The sequence below is a fragment of the Eleginops maclovinus genome, chromosome 9 (assembly GCF_036324505.1).
Source record: "Eleginops maclovinus isolate JMC-PN-2008 ecotype Puerto Natales chromosome 9, JC_Emac_rtc_rv5, whole genome shotgun sequence".
Lineage (NCBI taxonomy): Eukaryota > Metazoa > Chordata > Actinopteri > Perciformes > Eleginopidae > Eleginops > Eleginops maclovinus.
Window position 1 is genome coordinate 22,375,725 of NC_086357.1, and position 13,036 is coordinate 22,388,760.

At 41.6% G+C, this 13,036-nt stretch overlaps 1 protein-coding gene across 1 annotated transcript in view; it reads left to right on the plus strand.

Moving 5' to 3' along the window:
• The window catches only part of unc13a (unc-13 homolog A (C. elegans)), a 41,946-nt gene extending 29,034 nt beyond the window's left edge, over positions 1 to 12,912 (plus strand). Inside the window, exons 36-43 of the mRNA XM_063891708.1 lie at positions 2,962 to 2,991; positions 4,783 to 4,839; positions 4,957 to 5,037; positions 5,721 to 5,868; positions 6,621 to 6,677; positions 10,708 to 10,800; positions 11,465 to 11,624; positions 11,789 to 12,912. Coding sequence (XP_063747778.1) covers positions 2,962 to 2,991; positions 4,783 to 4,839; positions 4,957 to 5,037; positions 5,721 to 5,868; positions 6,621 to 6,677; positions 10,708 to 10,800; positions 11,465 to 11,624; positions 11,789 to 12,077 — 915 coding nt within the window. The 3' untranslated portion in view covers positions 12,078 to 12,912. The remainder of the gene's footprint in view (positions 1 to 2,961; positions 2,992 to 4,782; positions 4,840 to 4,956; positions 5,038 to 5,720; positions 5,869 to 6,620; positions 6,678 to 10,707; positions 10,801 to 11,464; positions 11,625 to 11,788) is intronic.
• Positions 12,913 to 13,036: the final 124 nt, after the last annotated feature.

Sequence of the window (13,036 nt, forward strand, 5' to 3'; positions counted from 1 at the left end):
ATCATTCTAACACCAGCTCATGGCTGCTCTCCAGTATGTCACACAACAAATATCTGGAGAGATTTCTGATTTATGAGTAACTCATATCAGAGTGGCAGAAACATTTTGCCCGAAGGATCTGGCCCACTCAAAAAAAAAAGAATGAAACATTTTGGAAAGCAGCCTCTTGTTATCTTTTGTTTTTGGATATATGTGTTCTTATTTGTGTTTGGTTATTAACTAAAGAGCCTCATATCACTGGTAATAAGGTGATTATTGATCTCTCTTCACCATTCACAGCAAAAGCCAGTTAACTACACAACTGGTTAAGCCTCAGTAGCCATTAGTTAGCAATTAGCCCCTGTTCCAATGAGTCCATCCAATTAGACAAAAGAAAGAGGAACGGAAACAGGATAAATTGGACGCAAATGCCACATAACCATCTCTAAAATAAATTAATTTGAAGTTGCTAAGAAAAAGCTATAACTCTTATATCCTCTATTTTTTTGCTAATTTGCTGGGCCCTCTCACTTCTCCACCTGTATTAGTCCAGGCTTTAGACAGGTCCCAATTGGTCCACGTCCCTCCAGCCCTGAGGCCCAAACTTGTGTTTTTTGATTGATGTGGGGCTCTTTGCAGCTTTGACTGACCCTTCTCTCTGGTTGTTGTTGTCGTTGTGATTACAATTACATCCCGCTCCCACCGCTCTTCTTCCACAGATGATTGTAAGTACAGCACTCCTGCGTGTGTGTCTGTCTGTCCGTCCACGGTGGTTGGTTCTCTGCTATATGTGGCTGCGATCTTCCCCTGTTTTTTACCCCACATCACACCCTCTCCCTTCTCACTTTCAAACCTGTCTTCTTCCTCTTCTTGCTCCTCTGCTGCGGTTTCTCCTCCTTCCTTTTTCTTCCTCATCTCTTCTCTTTTCTCCTCTTCTTCTTCTGCTCCCTTTTCTTTTTCCTTCTTCCAATACTGTCTCTTTGAGAAGACAGAAGCATGGTGCATTCCTGACTGGTTTTGATAGGTCCCACACCCCTCTCAATAATCTCTACCAATCAGTGCCCTTCTCCTTTGCTGTCCTCTTCCTGAACGCTCTCCTCAAACAGGAAGTCTTCTCTTGCGCCCGGTGTTGCCTTGTTTCTTCTCATGCATTGTGTTCTTTTACCGGGACTCTGGTGGGGTGATCTCTCGGTGGCTTGGTATCTAGTGTCCTGCCCAACCCTCAGCCCCTTTTCCTCCTTCTGAAAACCTCCACCCTTCCCCTACTGTCCCCACCTGTTTGAAATGTGTCCCCCTTTCCACCGCCCACTGTGGGTTTGTTGCTTGCATCTGATCTATTTCAACACTGCAGTCTTTTCCCAGTATACCGTACAACACTGTACTGTATGTCTCTGCAGACCTGTCATGTTGGTCTGTCCTGGTTTGATTTCATGTTCTGTTGTTACTATGATGATTGAAATGCTGGTATTATGTCACTGGTTTTGATGTACAGAATGGCTTTTCTGACAAAGTTATTGGTTTAAGTTCAAGTTGGTTAAAAAAGGTGCATTCAATTATCTATGATTGAGTATAAAATGCTCTCAATGTGAACAGAATATAGCAAAGTCTCTAGTTTAAAATAAGACTGTGTTGAATGTCTATACTATGTTTTACTTGACAGTGCACGGGAAGCATGCGCGTTACTCTATTCAAATGATCTGCAGCGCTTTTTAATTGGTTATTATAAACTGTAACCATACATTAATTTGGCATAGAAAACATTAGAACATTTGACAGAAATACATATAGTTTATTTACTGTAGTAAAATGAGCTATTTTATATTCTGTTGGGTCCTTAAATCTTTATAATGTTTACTGGGGGGGTAATCACCAGGGTCCTCATGATACGATACTAGCTTTAATGATCTATAGAAGAATACTATAAAATAAAATACAAAATTCTGAATTTCTGAAAATATTCACAAACACCGTGAGGGAATACAATAATAACCAATAGGGGAAGAAATCCCCAGGGTAACCACGATAGTTTGTATAATAAAATACCGATACTTGGCGTCCGTGTATCGATACAATATCGCAAGTAAAGTATCGCGATACTATGCTGTATCGATTATTTCCCCCACCCCTTAGGTTTACACAACAATACAAACTACAACTATAGTTTTATCTCTTCTCCTTTAAAGGAACAGTTTGTTAATTATACTTATATGCTTTCTTGTCAAAAGGAAGATAAGATTACTCATACTACTGTCATATGTTTGCAATAACTGTAGACTGAGAGCCGGCAGTAGATTAGTTTAGGTTAGCTTAGCTTAGCCAAACTAGCCCTTTCCCCCTTGTTTTCAAGCTGTATGCTAAGCTAAGCTATTCATCTAACCCTCACCCTCGGCATTAGTGCTATAAGTGTATTTCTGTCAAATGTTATAATGTTTTCTATGCCAAATGAATGTATCTTTATGTCATTAATAGGATAATTGTTTTCACAATGACATTTGATATTATCATGTGTTTTAAGTTACTTTTGGATTGTAACTCAAGTATATAGCATGTTAACTTATTTCTAGTAACCTGACCCCCATATCTGACTTTATAAGTGTTCTTTTGTAACGTAGCTTTTCATAAAAAAGCACAGTAATGGCTTTCAACACTATGCAGCGAAAGCAAGTTTTGACAGAATCCATTTACTCCTGTCAGCATAAATGCAAACCTCTCTGCTCTGCCAACAGGCAATTCGTTAAACTATGTTGTCTTTGTTTTGCGAGAAACCACAAAATGTGATGCTGATGCTTTGAAGTGAAAGCTTATTAACTACCTGAAAGGATGTGACATCTCCTGGCAGTAAAGAGTATCCTCACATTTTCTACATTTTGCAAAGCAGCATATGCGCTTTTGTTTGCATAGCTTCATGTAGCCAATGAGAGTGAAGACAGTCTGCCGCGACTGGCCTCTGCTTGAAGTATTAACCACATGCTCTCTTTGCAGGGGAGGCTGAAGAATGCTTCTCACAGTGATGTAAGGACTAAACCCCTTTAGATAAATGTGTCTTGTCTCTCTCCTCTATGTCTTCTCTCCGTGTCTTCGTCTCGCTCCCTCAGCTCGCCAGTCAAACAAAGCAGTGGAAATATTGATTTTTCACTTTTGTTTTTACACAACATCCCTCTTTAGTGCTGTTTATATGGTATGAGTAATGCTGTAGCAGTAGCTGCCTGCTCTCCCAGCCTCACCGCAGGTCATACACTCTAAACTACGTGCATCAATTTGCGGCCTGAAACGCACCACAATCCATAGGTCAAACGCCACTTAATTCCACTCAGTTTTCAAAAAACAATCTGCTGTTTTTTTGGAGCAATGCATCACAGAAGGAAAAATAGGTCGTAGTTCAGCTGCAAATTGCATTGCTAGTAAAAGGGGTTGAACTTAATGAACCACATGAAGCAAAGTAAGAGATGGCTGACTTTTTCACCTGTGGCTTATGGTGCATTTAGCCACAAAGGTGTGCTTTCAGTTTGACATAATGTAGCAGTGAAAGGTGGCTATAATGCTTCAATCTAGTATTTGAAACAACTTAAACAAGTTCAACATCACAGTTTCAATTGTGCACACGTTATATTTGATGGTATTTTAAACAATATTTAATATTCAATATGTTTTAGCCTTATGCAGTATAGTATATATATATGCTTAAGGCTGTAACCCAAGATTGAATTTAAAGGCCACAGGGATTATATATGCTCCTACCAGAGTTTTGCATAAAGCTGGACATCCAGTAAATACTCGTGTACACCACAGTGTGTGTGTACACTTGTACGTGTGTGTGTCTGCACGTGTGTCAAGATTGCACTAGTGTGTCTTTTTTCCTACCTCAAGCTGAACCACTTTCCCTTCTCTTCATAATGATATGTTTCTCTGTGTGTGTGTGTGTGTGTGTGTGTGTGTGTGTGTGTGTGTGTGTGTGTGTGTGTGTGTGTGTGTGTGTGTGTGTGTATGTGTGTGTGTGTGTGTGTGTGTGTGTGTGTGTGTGTGTGTGTGTGTGTGTGTGTGTGTGTGTGTGTGTATGTGTGTGTGTGTGTGTGTGTGTGTGTGTGTGTGTGTGTGTGTGTGTGTGTGTGTGTGTGTGTGTGTGTGTGTGTGTGTGTGTGTGTGTGTGTGTGTGTGTGTGTGTGTGTGTCCAGCCCTAAGCACACCCGACCAATTAAAAACAGGCTGAAAAAGGCCTAAAACATTCCAGATATCGGGGCGGAGAACAGAGACAATTGTAATATTTATTTATGGCTCTTTTCCAAATTATATTTATATTTACATAATGCTATATATCATAATATACAATATATGAAGGACATATGAAAAGTTATATACAGGATTAATGGATGGACACGTGGGTCTTGAAGGATTGTCCTCGTCTGTCTTTCTGTCCGTCTACCCGGTAACAGCACACTGCCTGACACCCTCAATGCCTTCTGTCTCGTTGACCCTCGTTTTGTCTGTATGGAGAGATGAATCTGGTGAAAACACGCCTTCAAGCACTGTGATTCATCAGTGTGTGTGTGTGTGTGTGGGTGTGTGTGCATTTGTGTGCAGAGTAAAAATGTTTGCATTAAATGAAACACAGAAAAGTTTGATAAAAGCACTTAAGGGAAAAAGTACTTTTGGCGCCTTAGAGTGACTGTTCATGAATGTGTGTGTCAGGAACGTGGCTGTCCTCTGTGTGACACTGAGCCTTTTACTGCTGCCATGCGTTGTGCTGATAATAACAATATTCCTCTCCTTCTTTCTGTGTACCTTTCTTCCATCTGTCTCTTGCAGGGCACTCAGCTCATCTTTAACGCCGCCAAGGAGCTGGGACAGCTGTCCAAACTGAAGGTGCTTTTTATTTTCTCTGACGATGCTTCAGATCAAGACTACTATCTCATTGCCTAAAAAAAATATATGGACTAATGGATTATTGTGTTCGGTGCTGCTGTTGTTTTTCATCTTCAGGAGCACATGGTCCGAGAGGAGGCCAAAGCTCTCTCCCCTAAGCAGTGTGCTGTAATAGAGCTGGCCCTGGACACCATCAAGGTAGAAATTCACTTCTATATGGGCACTTTCTCTGTTAGGAACCATGTTGAATCTTTTACCGGACAAACCTTATGGAAATTACATTAAATCACAAAACATCCTTTGGTTTTACAACTCAGCCTTGCACTCTAGAAGTTTTCTACAAGGATGCGCTCTATAGAAACCCCATCTGTTAAAGTCTGAGTTTTACTTTTTGTTTTTTTTCTGAGCTGAGTGATTTATCTTTCAGGTGATTCAAACCTCACACGTTTCCTCCTAACTAATGAGCCAATCTGCCAATCTGTTAGAGCATTTTAAGGAGCAAAAGTGTTTAAAATATCTTCAAAGCACTGTATTGTTGGGTTGGGCTTTCAAATATGCAAATAAAACCAATGATGACCACAGAAACGCAATGCCCAGATGATAGCATTATTTAATTTCTTGCAACTTGTGCTACAAAGTTCACACACCATTATCACTTCATAATATAACATTCAAGTATAGGGAAAAATGCCCTTCATAATTTCCTGTGTCATGTCATGGCGTTTTCTTTCTGATTAACAGTCCAAAACCAGATAATATTCAGTGCATATGAACATTAAGATGTAGAAAAGCCTCTTAAATCCCACATTACTATTAGCATCTCATTGATCAATCACCAATCATTGCATTAAATTCCTTTTTTCTGTCTTTGTGTATTTTAGCAATATTTCCATGCTGGTGGCGTGGGTCTGAAGAAGACTTTCCTGGAGAAGAGTCCTGATCTCCTGTCTCTCCACTACGCCCTGTCTCTCTACACACAGGCTACAGACAAACTCATTAAGACCTTTGTTTCCTCACAGAACGCACAAGGTAACGTATCGATCTTTGCTCTCTGACCCGTTTACCTTTCTCCTTTTTTGGAAGACTTTTAATCCTCTTTATTTTCCAAGTGTATAACATTACATAATTCTCTAAAAGAGGTCAGCCAATCCTTCTTTGTGTTAAGCAAGGCTTTCGCAAATGCTGAGCTGTATATCCTGCAAATATCCATCATGCTTTATAGAGCATGAAGTCTAGGCTGTAGCTGCACAACAGTTTCTCTCTGCTCTGAAGTGCTGAGTCTCCTGGAAGCCAGCCTTGGGAAACACAGAGACTATTCTTTACACGATCTGACAGCTATTTGCAATGAAAAAATAAATACCCGCCCCCTCTTTTTCTCTCGCTCTTTGATTGTGTTGCTCAGCCTCCATCCTACCATCAGACGGCTACATAACTGCCATCATCTTTGTGGAAACGCTGTTGCTGACACACTGTCCCCGAGCGGCGCTGGTAGAAATGCCATTTGAGCGGATGATCATTGAAAATTTAATTAGCAAAATGCCATGTGGTTTCAGGGGATAACCTAAGTCCATTTTGCATGTTGCAGGAATTCACAGCGGATCCGAAGAACTAAAATGAGCTGATTTCAGTGTTTTATCAATGTATCAGAATCCCTCCCAACTTTAGGAACAACACTTATAAATGTTGGTCTGTTTTTCTACTCTGTCATTCTAACTTTCAACCTCTGCAAACGTTTCTTCTTTCTCTGTCTACTCCCTCCTTGTGCCCCTTCTGTGGGCCAGTGTTCGGCGGGAAGGGGGTGAGGTTCACCACTAGTGAGGATGTTTACCCAGAAAAGGGTATGTGGCATTCAGGCTTAAGGCTTGAGACATCAAGGATCACCAGAAAGCCTCAAGACCAAAGCCCAATTTCCTCCACCCTCCACCCCATGTGCATCCCAAAAAAACCCTGCCTGCTCAAACTCATCCCAGCAGACAAACACAATGCACAGATCGATCTATCTCTGCGTCCCTGCACACACATACTGTACATGCATCCTCGTAACAATAAGAACATAGACTTTATGCATTCATGCATGTAATGTACACACTGATGTCTGTATGTAAGGAGCTGCACTGAATACATACGCCATGGACTGTATGTATGAGCAGACACTAAAGCATGATTTGCTGACATCAGACCAACAGAATAGAAATGCATCAAAGTGTGAAGGAATCCTGATCCAGCATGATGTCACCCAGAGAGGCCCGAGGGCTGAGCGAGTGTGTGTTTGTGTGTGTGTACACGTGGACGAGAGGAAAAGTGACTGAGCAGAGCCAATGTGACTGAGTGAGACTGTCCTTAAGGATGTTGAAGCAGAAGCACACCGTCTTTCCTAGTGAGGAAAACCGAGAGGAAATCCCCACCCCCCCCCCCCTGACGTTCCCACCCCTGTGTTTAGAGACGCTGATGGAGAGGATTAGGATTATTATGAAGAATGATGATGGCTCATTTTTTGTCTGGGAGGGCTGCCTGTCCTCGCTTGCTCAGTCATCACACTCAAACATACACAGAGACATACACGTTGAAACACACACAAATAACTCCCACGTGCGGCACGATGAGAAGGGGTGCTCAGCTCAACCCCCCCTTGCTACACAGATTTAGCCAATCAGAAATAGTCCCTCAGGTCATGTGGTCTGATTTCGGTCACTTTAGATTAGTATGGAAAGGTTTGACTCTCAAACACTCACACAGAAGGACTTCAGTTGGAGCTGCAAAAGCTCCAGCACACTGTCAGTACTATGCAAAGCGGCGAAGGCTCCAGAAAAATACTTATGAAATATATATTGCATACCACGTTATGTTGTTTCCTCTGGACAGAAGCCGATGAAATATGTATGAAAGTAGGATTTGCAGAAGAATATTACTGAAATCCACACAGTGAAACAGAAAACAACAATCAATCAACTGCATTCATGCTCACTTATAATTCACAAATGTAAGTGTAACAAAGGTTTTTAGTTGGAACCCTAGCTCCTTTTTCTTGGATCATGACGGTCTGACTATAACCTGATGGACCTAGGACTCATCACGTTTTTAAATATTCAATTTCAGTGTCTGATTTCAGAAATGAGCTACTGTTGGTTTTCTTTTCTGACACTTACCTGTAAAATCTAAAGTTATGACATGACCCTCTGGAAGTTTCATAGAGGGGGAGCTCAGTGGCATTACATTCTAACATAACATTGCCAATAGTTTTCCAGTTAGGTATTCATGCTTATGAAATGTCTCTGCCTTCATAGTGGAGGTATAGATTGAGAACAAAGTGTCTACATCCTTCCCGACAGCTGCTAGATGTCCTTGACTGTAAGGATGCATATTAACTTCCTGCCGAACAGCTTTCTCTGGATAGTTTGAATAGATGATCAGAGCAGCATGACTGTCTGAGGCTCAGTGGAGTTTACCCTTTTTATCTCCACCATTGCTGATCTTGGATGACTGTCATCCTTTACATACTGCAGCCTATGAGCTGAGTTATTTGCAATAGCAATAATCAAAGGTAATTCATGATTTTGCAACCGGTTGTCTGATACTTTGACTCACTGATTACAGCTCCAGTTTGAGATTTAATGTCCATTCTGGTGAAGATTTCCAATATGTTGGGGAAATGTGCACGTTTGAATGCAGTGTTTATTGGAAATGAAAAGCCTGCTTACTCCTGGCAACAAATTCCTGCATTCCAGCCAGAAAAGTTTCTTTCTCATCTTTTATGGATGTCATCCATAGAGTAGACGAGCCCAGATGGATGACTGCTGCTCCCTTTGGTCCCATTGGCAGCGAGACCAACAATCCCATAATGCTCCCTGGAGATATGCAGAGAGCTGCATGCCAGGAACATACTGCAGTCTAACTCCCACAGACACCTTGTTTAGTGGGCGGCTGGTTGAAAACACACACACACACACACACACACACACACACACACACACACACACACACACACACACACACACACACACACACACACACACACACACACAGGCTGCTGGTAGCGCCACAGAGATACCGTTGACAAAGTGAAGACACTAATTAAAACATTGAAAATGTATGCCCATCTGTCACGGTGTCCTTGTGGATAGGATATTCTGGACCACTTGCAGCACAAAAACACAAACTAAGGAAATTATTTTCCACCTTCACCCTCCCAGACAAAAGGGTTGGGGTGTGAGTGGAGCCATCACTATCTTCTTTATCCTAAAGTAGTCTTACAGCTAGAAGTGTAGAGCCTAGGAAACCAAGATCCTAATTTGAGCCCGGGTGCCGAGTTGGGTTATCTTGGATCGGGGTGAGCCAACCCAAAGTTATATGTGTTTCAGGCTTTAAGTGCAAGGATATCTCTGACTTTAACCATTTGTTTGAATAATATAAGTAAAATGTAAGTCCTGTCCTTCCAATTTTGTATGTCGAAGAAGAAGAAGACAGAAGACATACTTTTATTAATCCCTTACAGGGAAATTGCTTTCTCTACTCTGTTGTAAGAAAATGTAGAGAAGACTCCTGGAAGGTCTTTACAACCTGTCCTCCATACAACACAAGATCTATCTCGACTTTTATTACACTTACAGGACATTAAATAATGTCATATGTAAAGGAATAACAGGGGAAAACAGCAAGAGAATTACACTATAGACAAACATTATGACCATATTAGTAAAAGAGTACATTTATATTTGGAGGGCAATCAAGAGTGCAGACCTTAGCCTAGGCTATGGCGTAGGTCTGCACTCTTACAAGTTTCATAAAAATGGGATTCTTTTTCTGGATTCCTGCTGACAAGTAGATTAACAACCCAAACTGAAATCATATCCTTCTTAGCGTCGATAGAAGATATTGACCTGGAACTTTATTTTAAGTCCTCCCATATTGGGAAAGATATCAGTGATGCCGTTACTCACTGACAGACCTGAGAGGCTGTGGTGCTTCTCTCTTCGTAAGCTTCTTCTCCTTTCTTCTCCCTCCTCTTTCCATGCTCGGGTAAAAAAATGTTTACCAAGGAATGGGTGTGTCCACCTGTGCAGATCCATCAGAGCATGTCAGGAGAAACCCACAGTGGGTTTACTTTCTCCAGCTTCTTCTCTGCCTCTGAATAACCACCCTGCATCCAAGCAGACAACTTGCGTCTATGAGTGGGCACTAATTACCGTCCTCACAGATCCTAATGAACGCCTTTCAATCGCTGAATCTGTGCAAAGGCTTTTCAGTTGTTGCATAACAGGAAACACTAAAACTGGTGTTTCAGGTCAGTGCAAAAGTATATATAATATGTTGAAAATACAAGGAAGAAAGACATAGCGATATACATACATAGAGTACATAGAAATATCCCAAAATACAGCGTGGTATCATTTGGCAAAAAGGCTTAGTATAGTATGTCAAGAATTTAGTGTAATATAGTGGCTTTATCCAGGAAGCTTCTATAAAACATATATTATTTTCTACTATTTCTCTACTGCACTACAGAGAATTACTTTTTGCCCACTCATAGCAGCTCTGTCTGTCCACTTCCAGACCACAACAGCTGCACCAACAGATCACTATGCCTTAGTTTACGTCCTCCTTTCACACAGTGATTAGTTAATTATAAAAAAAATTAAAATAAAGTTTCCCTATTCCGTATGATTTCCGAAATGTTTAAGTCAAATCCATTTCAATGTTCTCTTTATAAAATTGAAATGGAATTGGTCTGTGACCTTTGGAAGTGAGGAGGACGATCTGGGCACAGTGGTTTGTGTGAGTGTTTGGTCTGAGAGAGAAGCAAAAGGAGTCCATGTTTCCACATTTGAAGGCTGTGAGAGGAATGCCCTGACTCTCTGTCTGCCCCTTCAGGCTCTGGAGTGGACGACGCTGTGGGAGAGGTGTCCATCCATGTGGAGATTTTCACTCATCCGAACACCGGGGAACACAAGGTCACAGTGAAAGGTGAGGGACTTCTTTTCATACTCACAATCAAACAACGACTTAATAACTTTTACCTAAAAGTCCTATGAATGAAATAAAGATGGCTACTGAGGTGCATGTCACCATAGAGCATGTGATAGGATTGACATCTTTAGAATAAGCAGGGCACATGGATTTTGAGCTGGGTGTATCTCTATCAGTTGTATGAAACGTGATCTATGCTTTCTTTTTTTACATTATACAGAATGTAAACAGGTTGTACCATCAAGATATTCCTTACACTCTGCAATATATACAGTGCCTAGTACTCAACCACTGAGGGAAATATCACATCATATGGTTTGAAAACACTGAATCAAACTATATTTGATATGGCTTGATCCACATGTCTGATAAATGACTACAAAAATCAAAACGATTATCAAACACAATACATAATACGGCAAAGGCATAAAAGCCTTTTCAGTATGCAAAGAAATATATTGCTTTAATGAAGTAGAATACATTCTCCCACTTCATTATGAATATGGCACCTGAGGGAGGACCGGCAATTTCTTTTTTTTATTTTCTGTTAACTTGTGTTTTTTTTACCACTCCAAATTTTCACACGTTTTCTCCTCATGAATCTTTCTCTCGCTTTCTCTCACCCACACCTTCCCACTCTCCTCCCCTCTCTCCATCTCAGTGGTGGCTGCCAATGACTTGAGGTGGCAGACGCAGGGAATATTCCGACCATTTGTGGAGATCTATATCATCGGCCCTCACCTCAGCGACAAGAAGAGGAAGTACGCCACCAAGTCGAAGAACAACAGCTGGGCCCCTAAATACAATGAATCCTTCACCTTGTGAGTAAAAATACTGACTGGTTGTGGGTTTTGTTAAGGTGTTATGGTTAGGTTTCATAGTTTAGTTTGTCAAAATATCAGAAATAAAAGTTATAGTATGTCGAAAACATCTGAGAAACATCATGTAGAACTTGTGTGATCGGATGAAATCCTCCCCTCTGCAGCACCCTGAGCAGCGAGGTGGGTCCTGAGTGCTACGAGCTGCAGGTGTGTGTGAAGGATTACTGCTTCGCGCGAGAGGACCGCACCGTGGGCATGGCCGTCCTGCAGCTGAAGGACATGGCCTCCAAAGGCAGCGTGGCCTGCTGGCTGCCGCTGGGCAAACGCATCAACATGGACGAGACGGGCCTCACCGTCCTGCGCATCCTCTCCCAACGCAACAACGACGACGTGGCCAAGGAGTTCGTCAAGCTCAAGTCGGACCAGCGCTCGGCAGAGGAAGGCCGCAGCTAAGAGACACGATTCATTAAAAAATGTTTGAAGCTCAATCAGACGTCAATACCTACTGCCCTGAAGCTCTCCTGAGCCTCTGCTAGCCACTGCCCTGCTGATCCAGTTTTGTAAAAGCACAGATAACAGTCACCACACATCCAGTGCTGTAAATACATCCATGTCAGTAGGTAGAGTTCAGTGCTGAACAAGTCATTGATCACTTTCCTTAAAAGAGCACCTGTGTCTTTATCGGTGCAAATATTATCAGCCATCCTTTTGATGAAAAATGACATAGAGTTTAATCATACAGCCTATATCTACTTTCCTCTGTCCGTAAAGGTGAGTCACGCCATTTACACACATACACCTCAATCGACTGCTTAAGCTATAGTAGCCTTTAATATTTTGGCTTCCAAGTGCCAACAGATAATCGCTGAAGTATAGGCCCAGCCCTAAGCACACCCGACCAATTAAAAACAGGCTGAAAAAGGCCTAAAACATTCCAGATAACGGGGCGGAGAACAGAGATAATTGTAATATTTATTTATGGCTCTTTTCCAAATTATATTTATATTTACATAATGCTATATATCATAATTTACAATATATGAAGGACATATGAAAAGTTATATACAGGATTAATGGATGGACACGTGGGTCTTGAAGGATTGTCCTCGTCTGTCTTTCTGTCCGTCTACCCGGTAACAGAGCACACTGCCTGACACCCTCAATGCCTTCTGTCTCGTTGACCCTCGTTTTGTCTGTATGGAGAGATGAATCTGATGAAAACACGCCTTCAAGCACTGTAATTCATCAGTGTGTGTGTGTGTGTGTGTGTGTGTGTGTGTGTGTGTGTGTGTGTGTGTGTGTGTGTGTGTGTGTGTGAGAGAGAAAATCTGTGTCGTTGAGCATGTGTGGAGCTCATAGTGTGTGTTTGTAAAATGTTCTGCTGTTGACCTCATGTACCGCCCTGTGTTGCC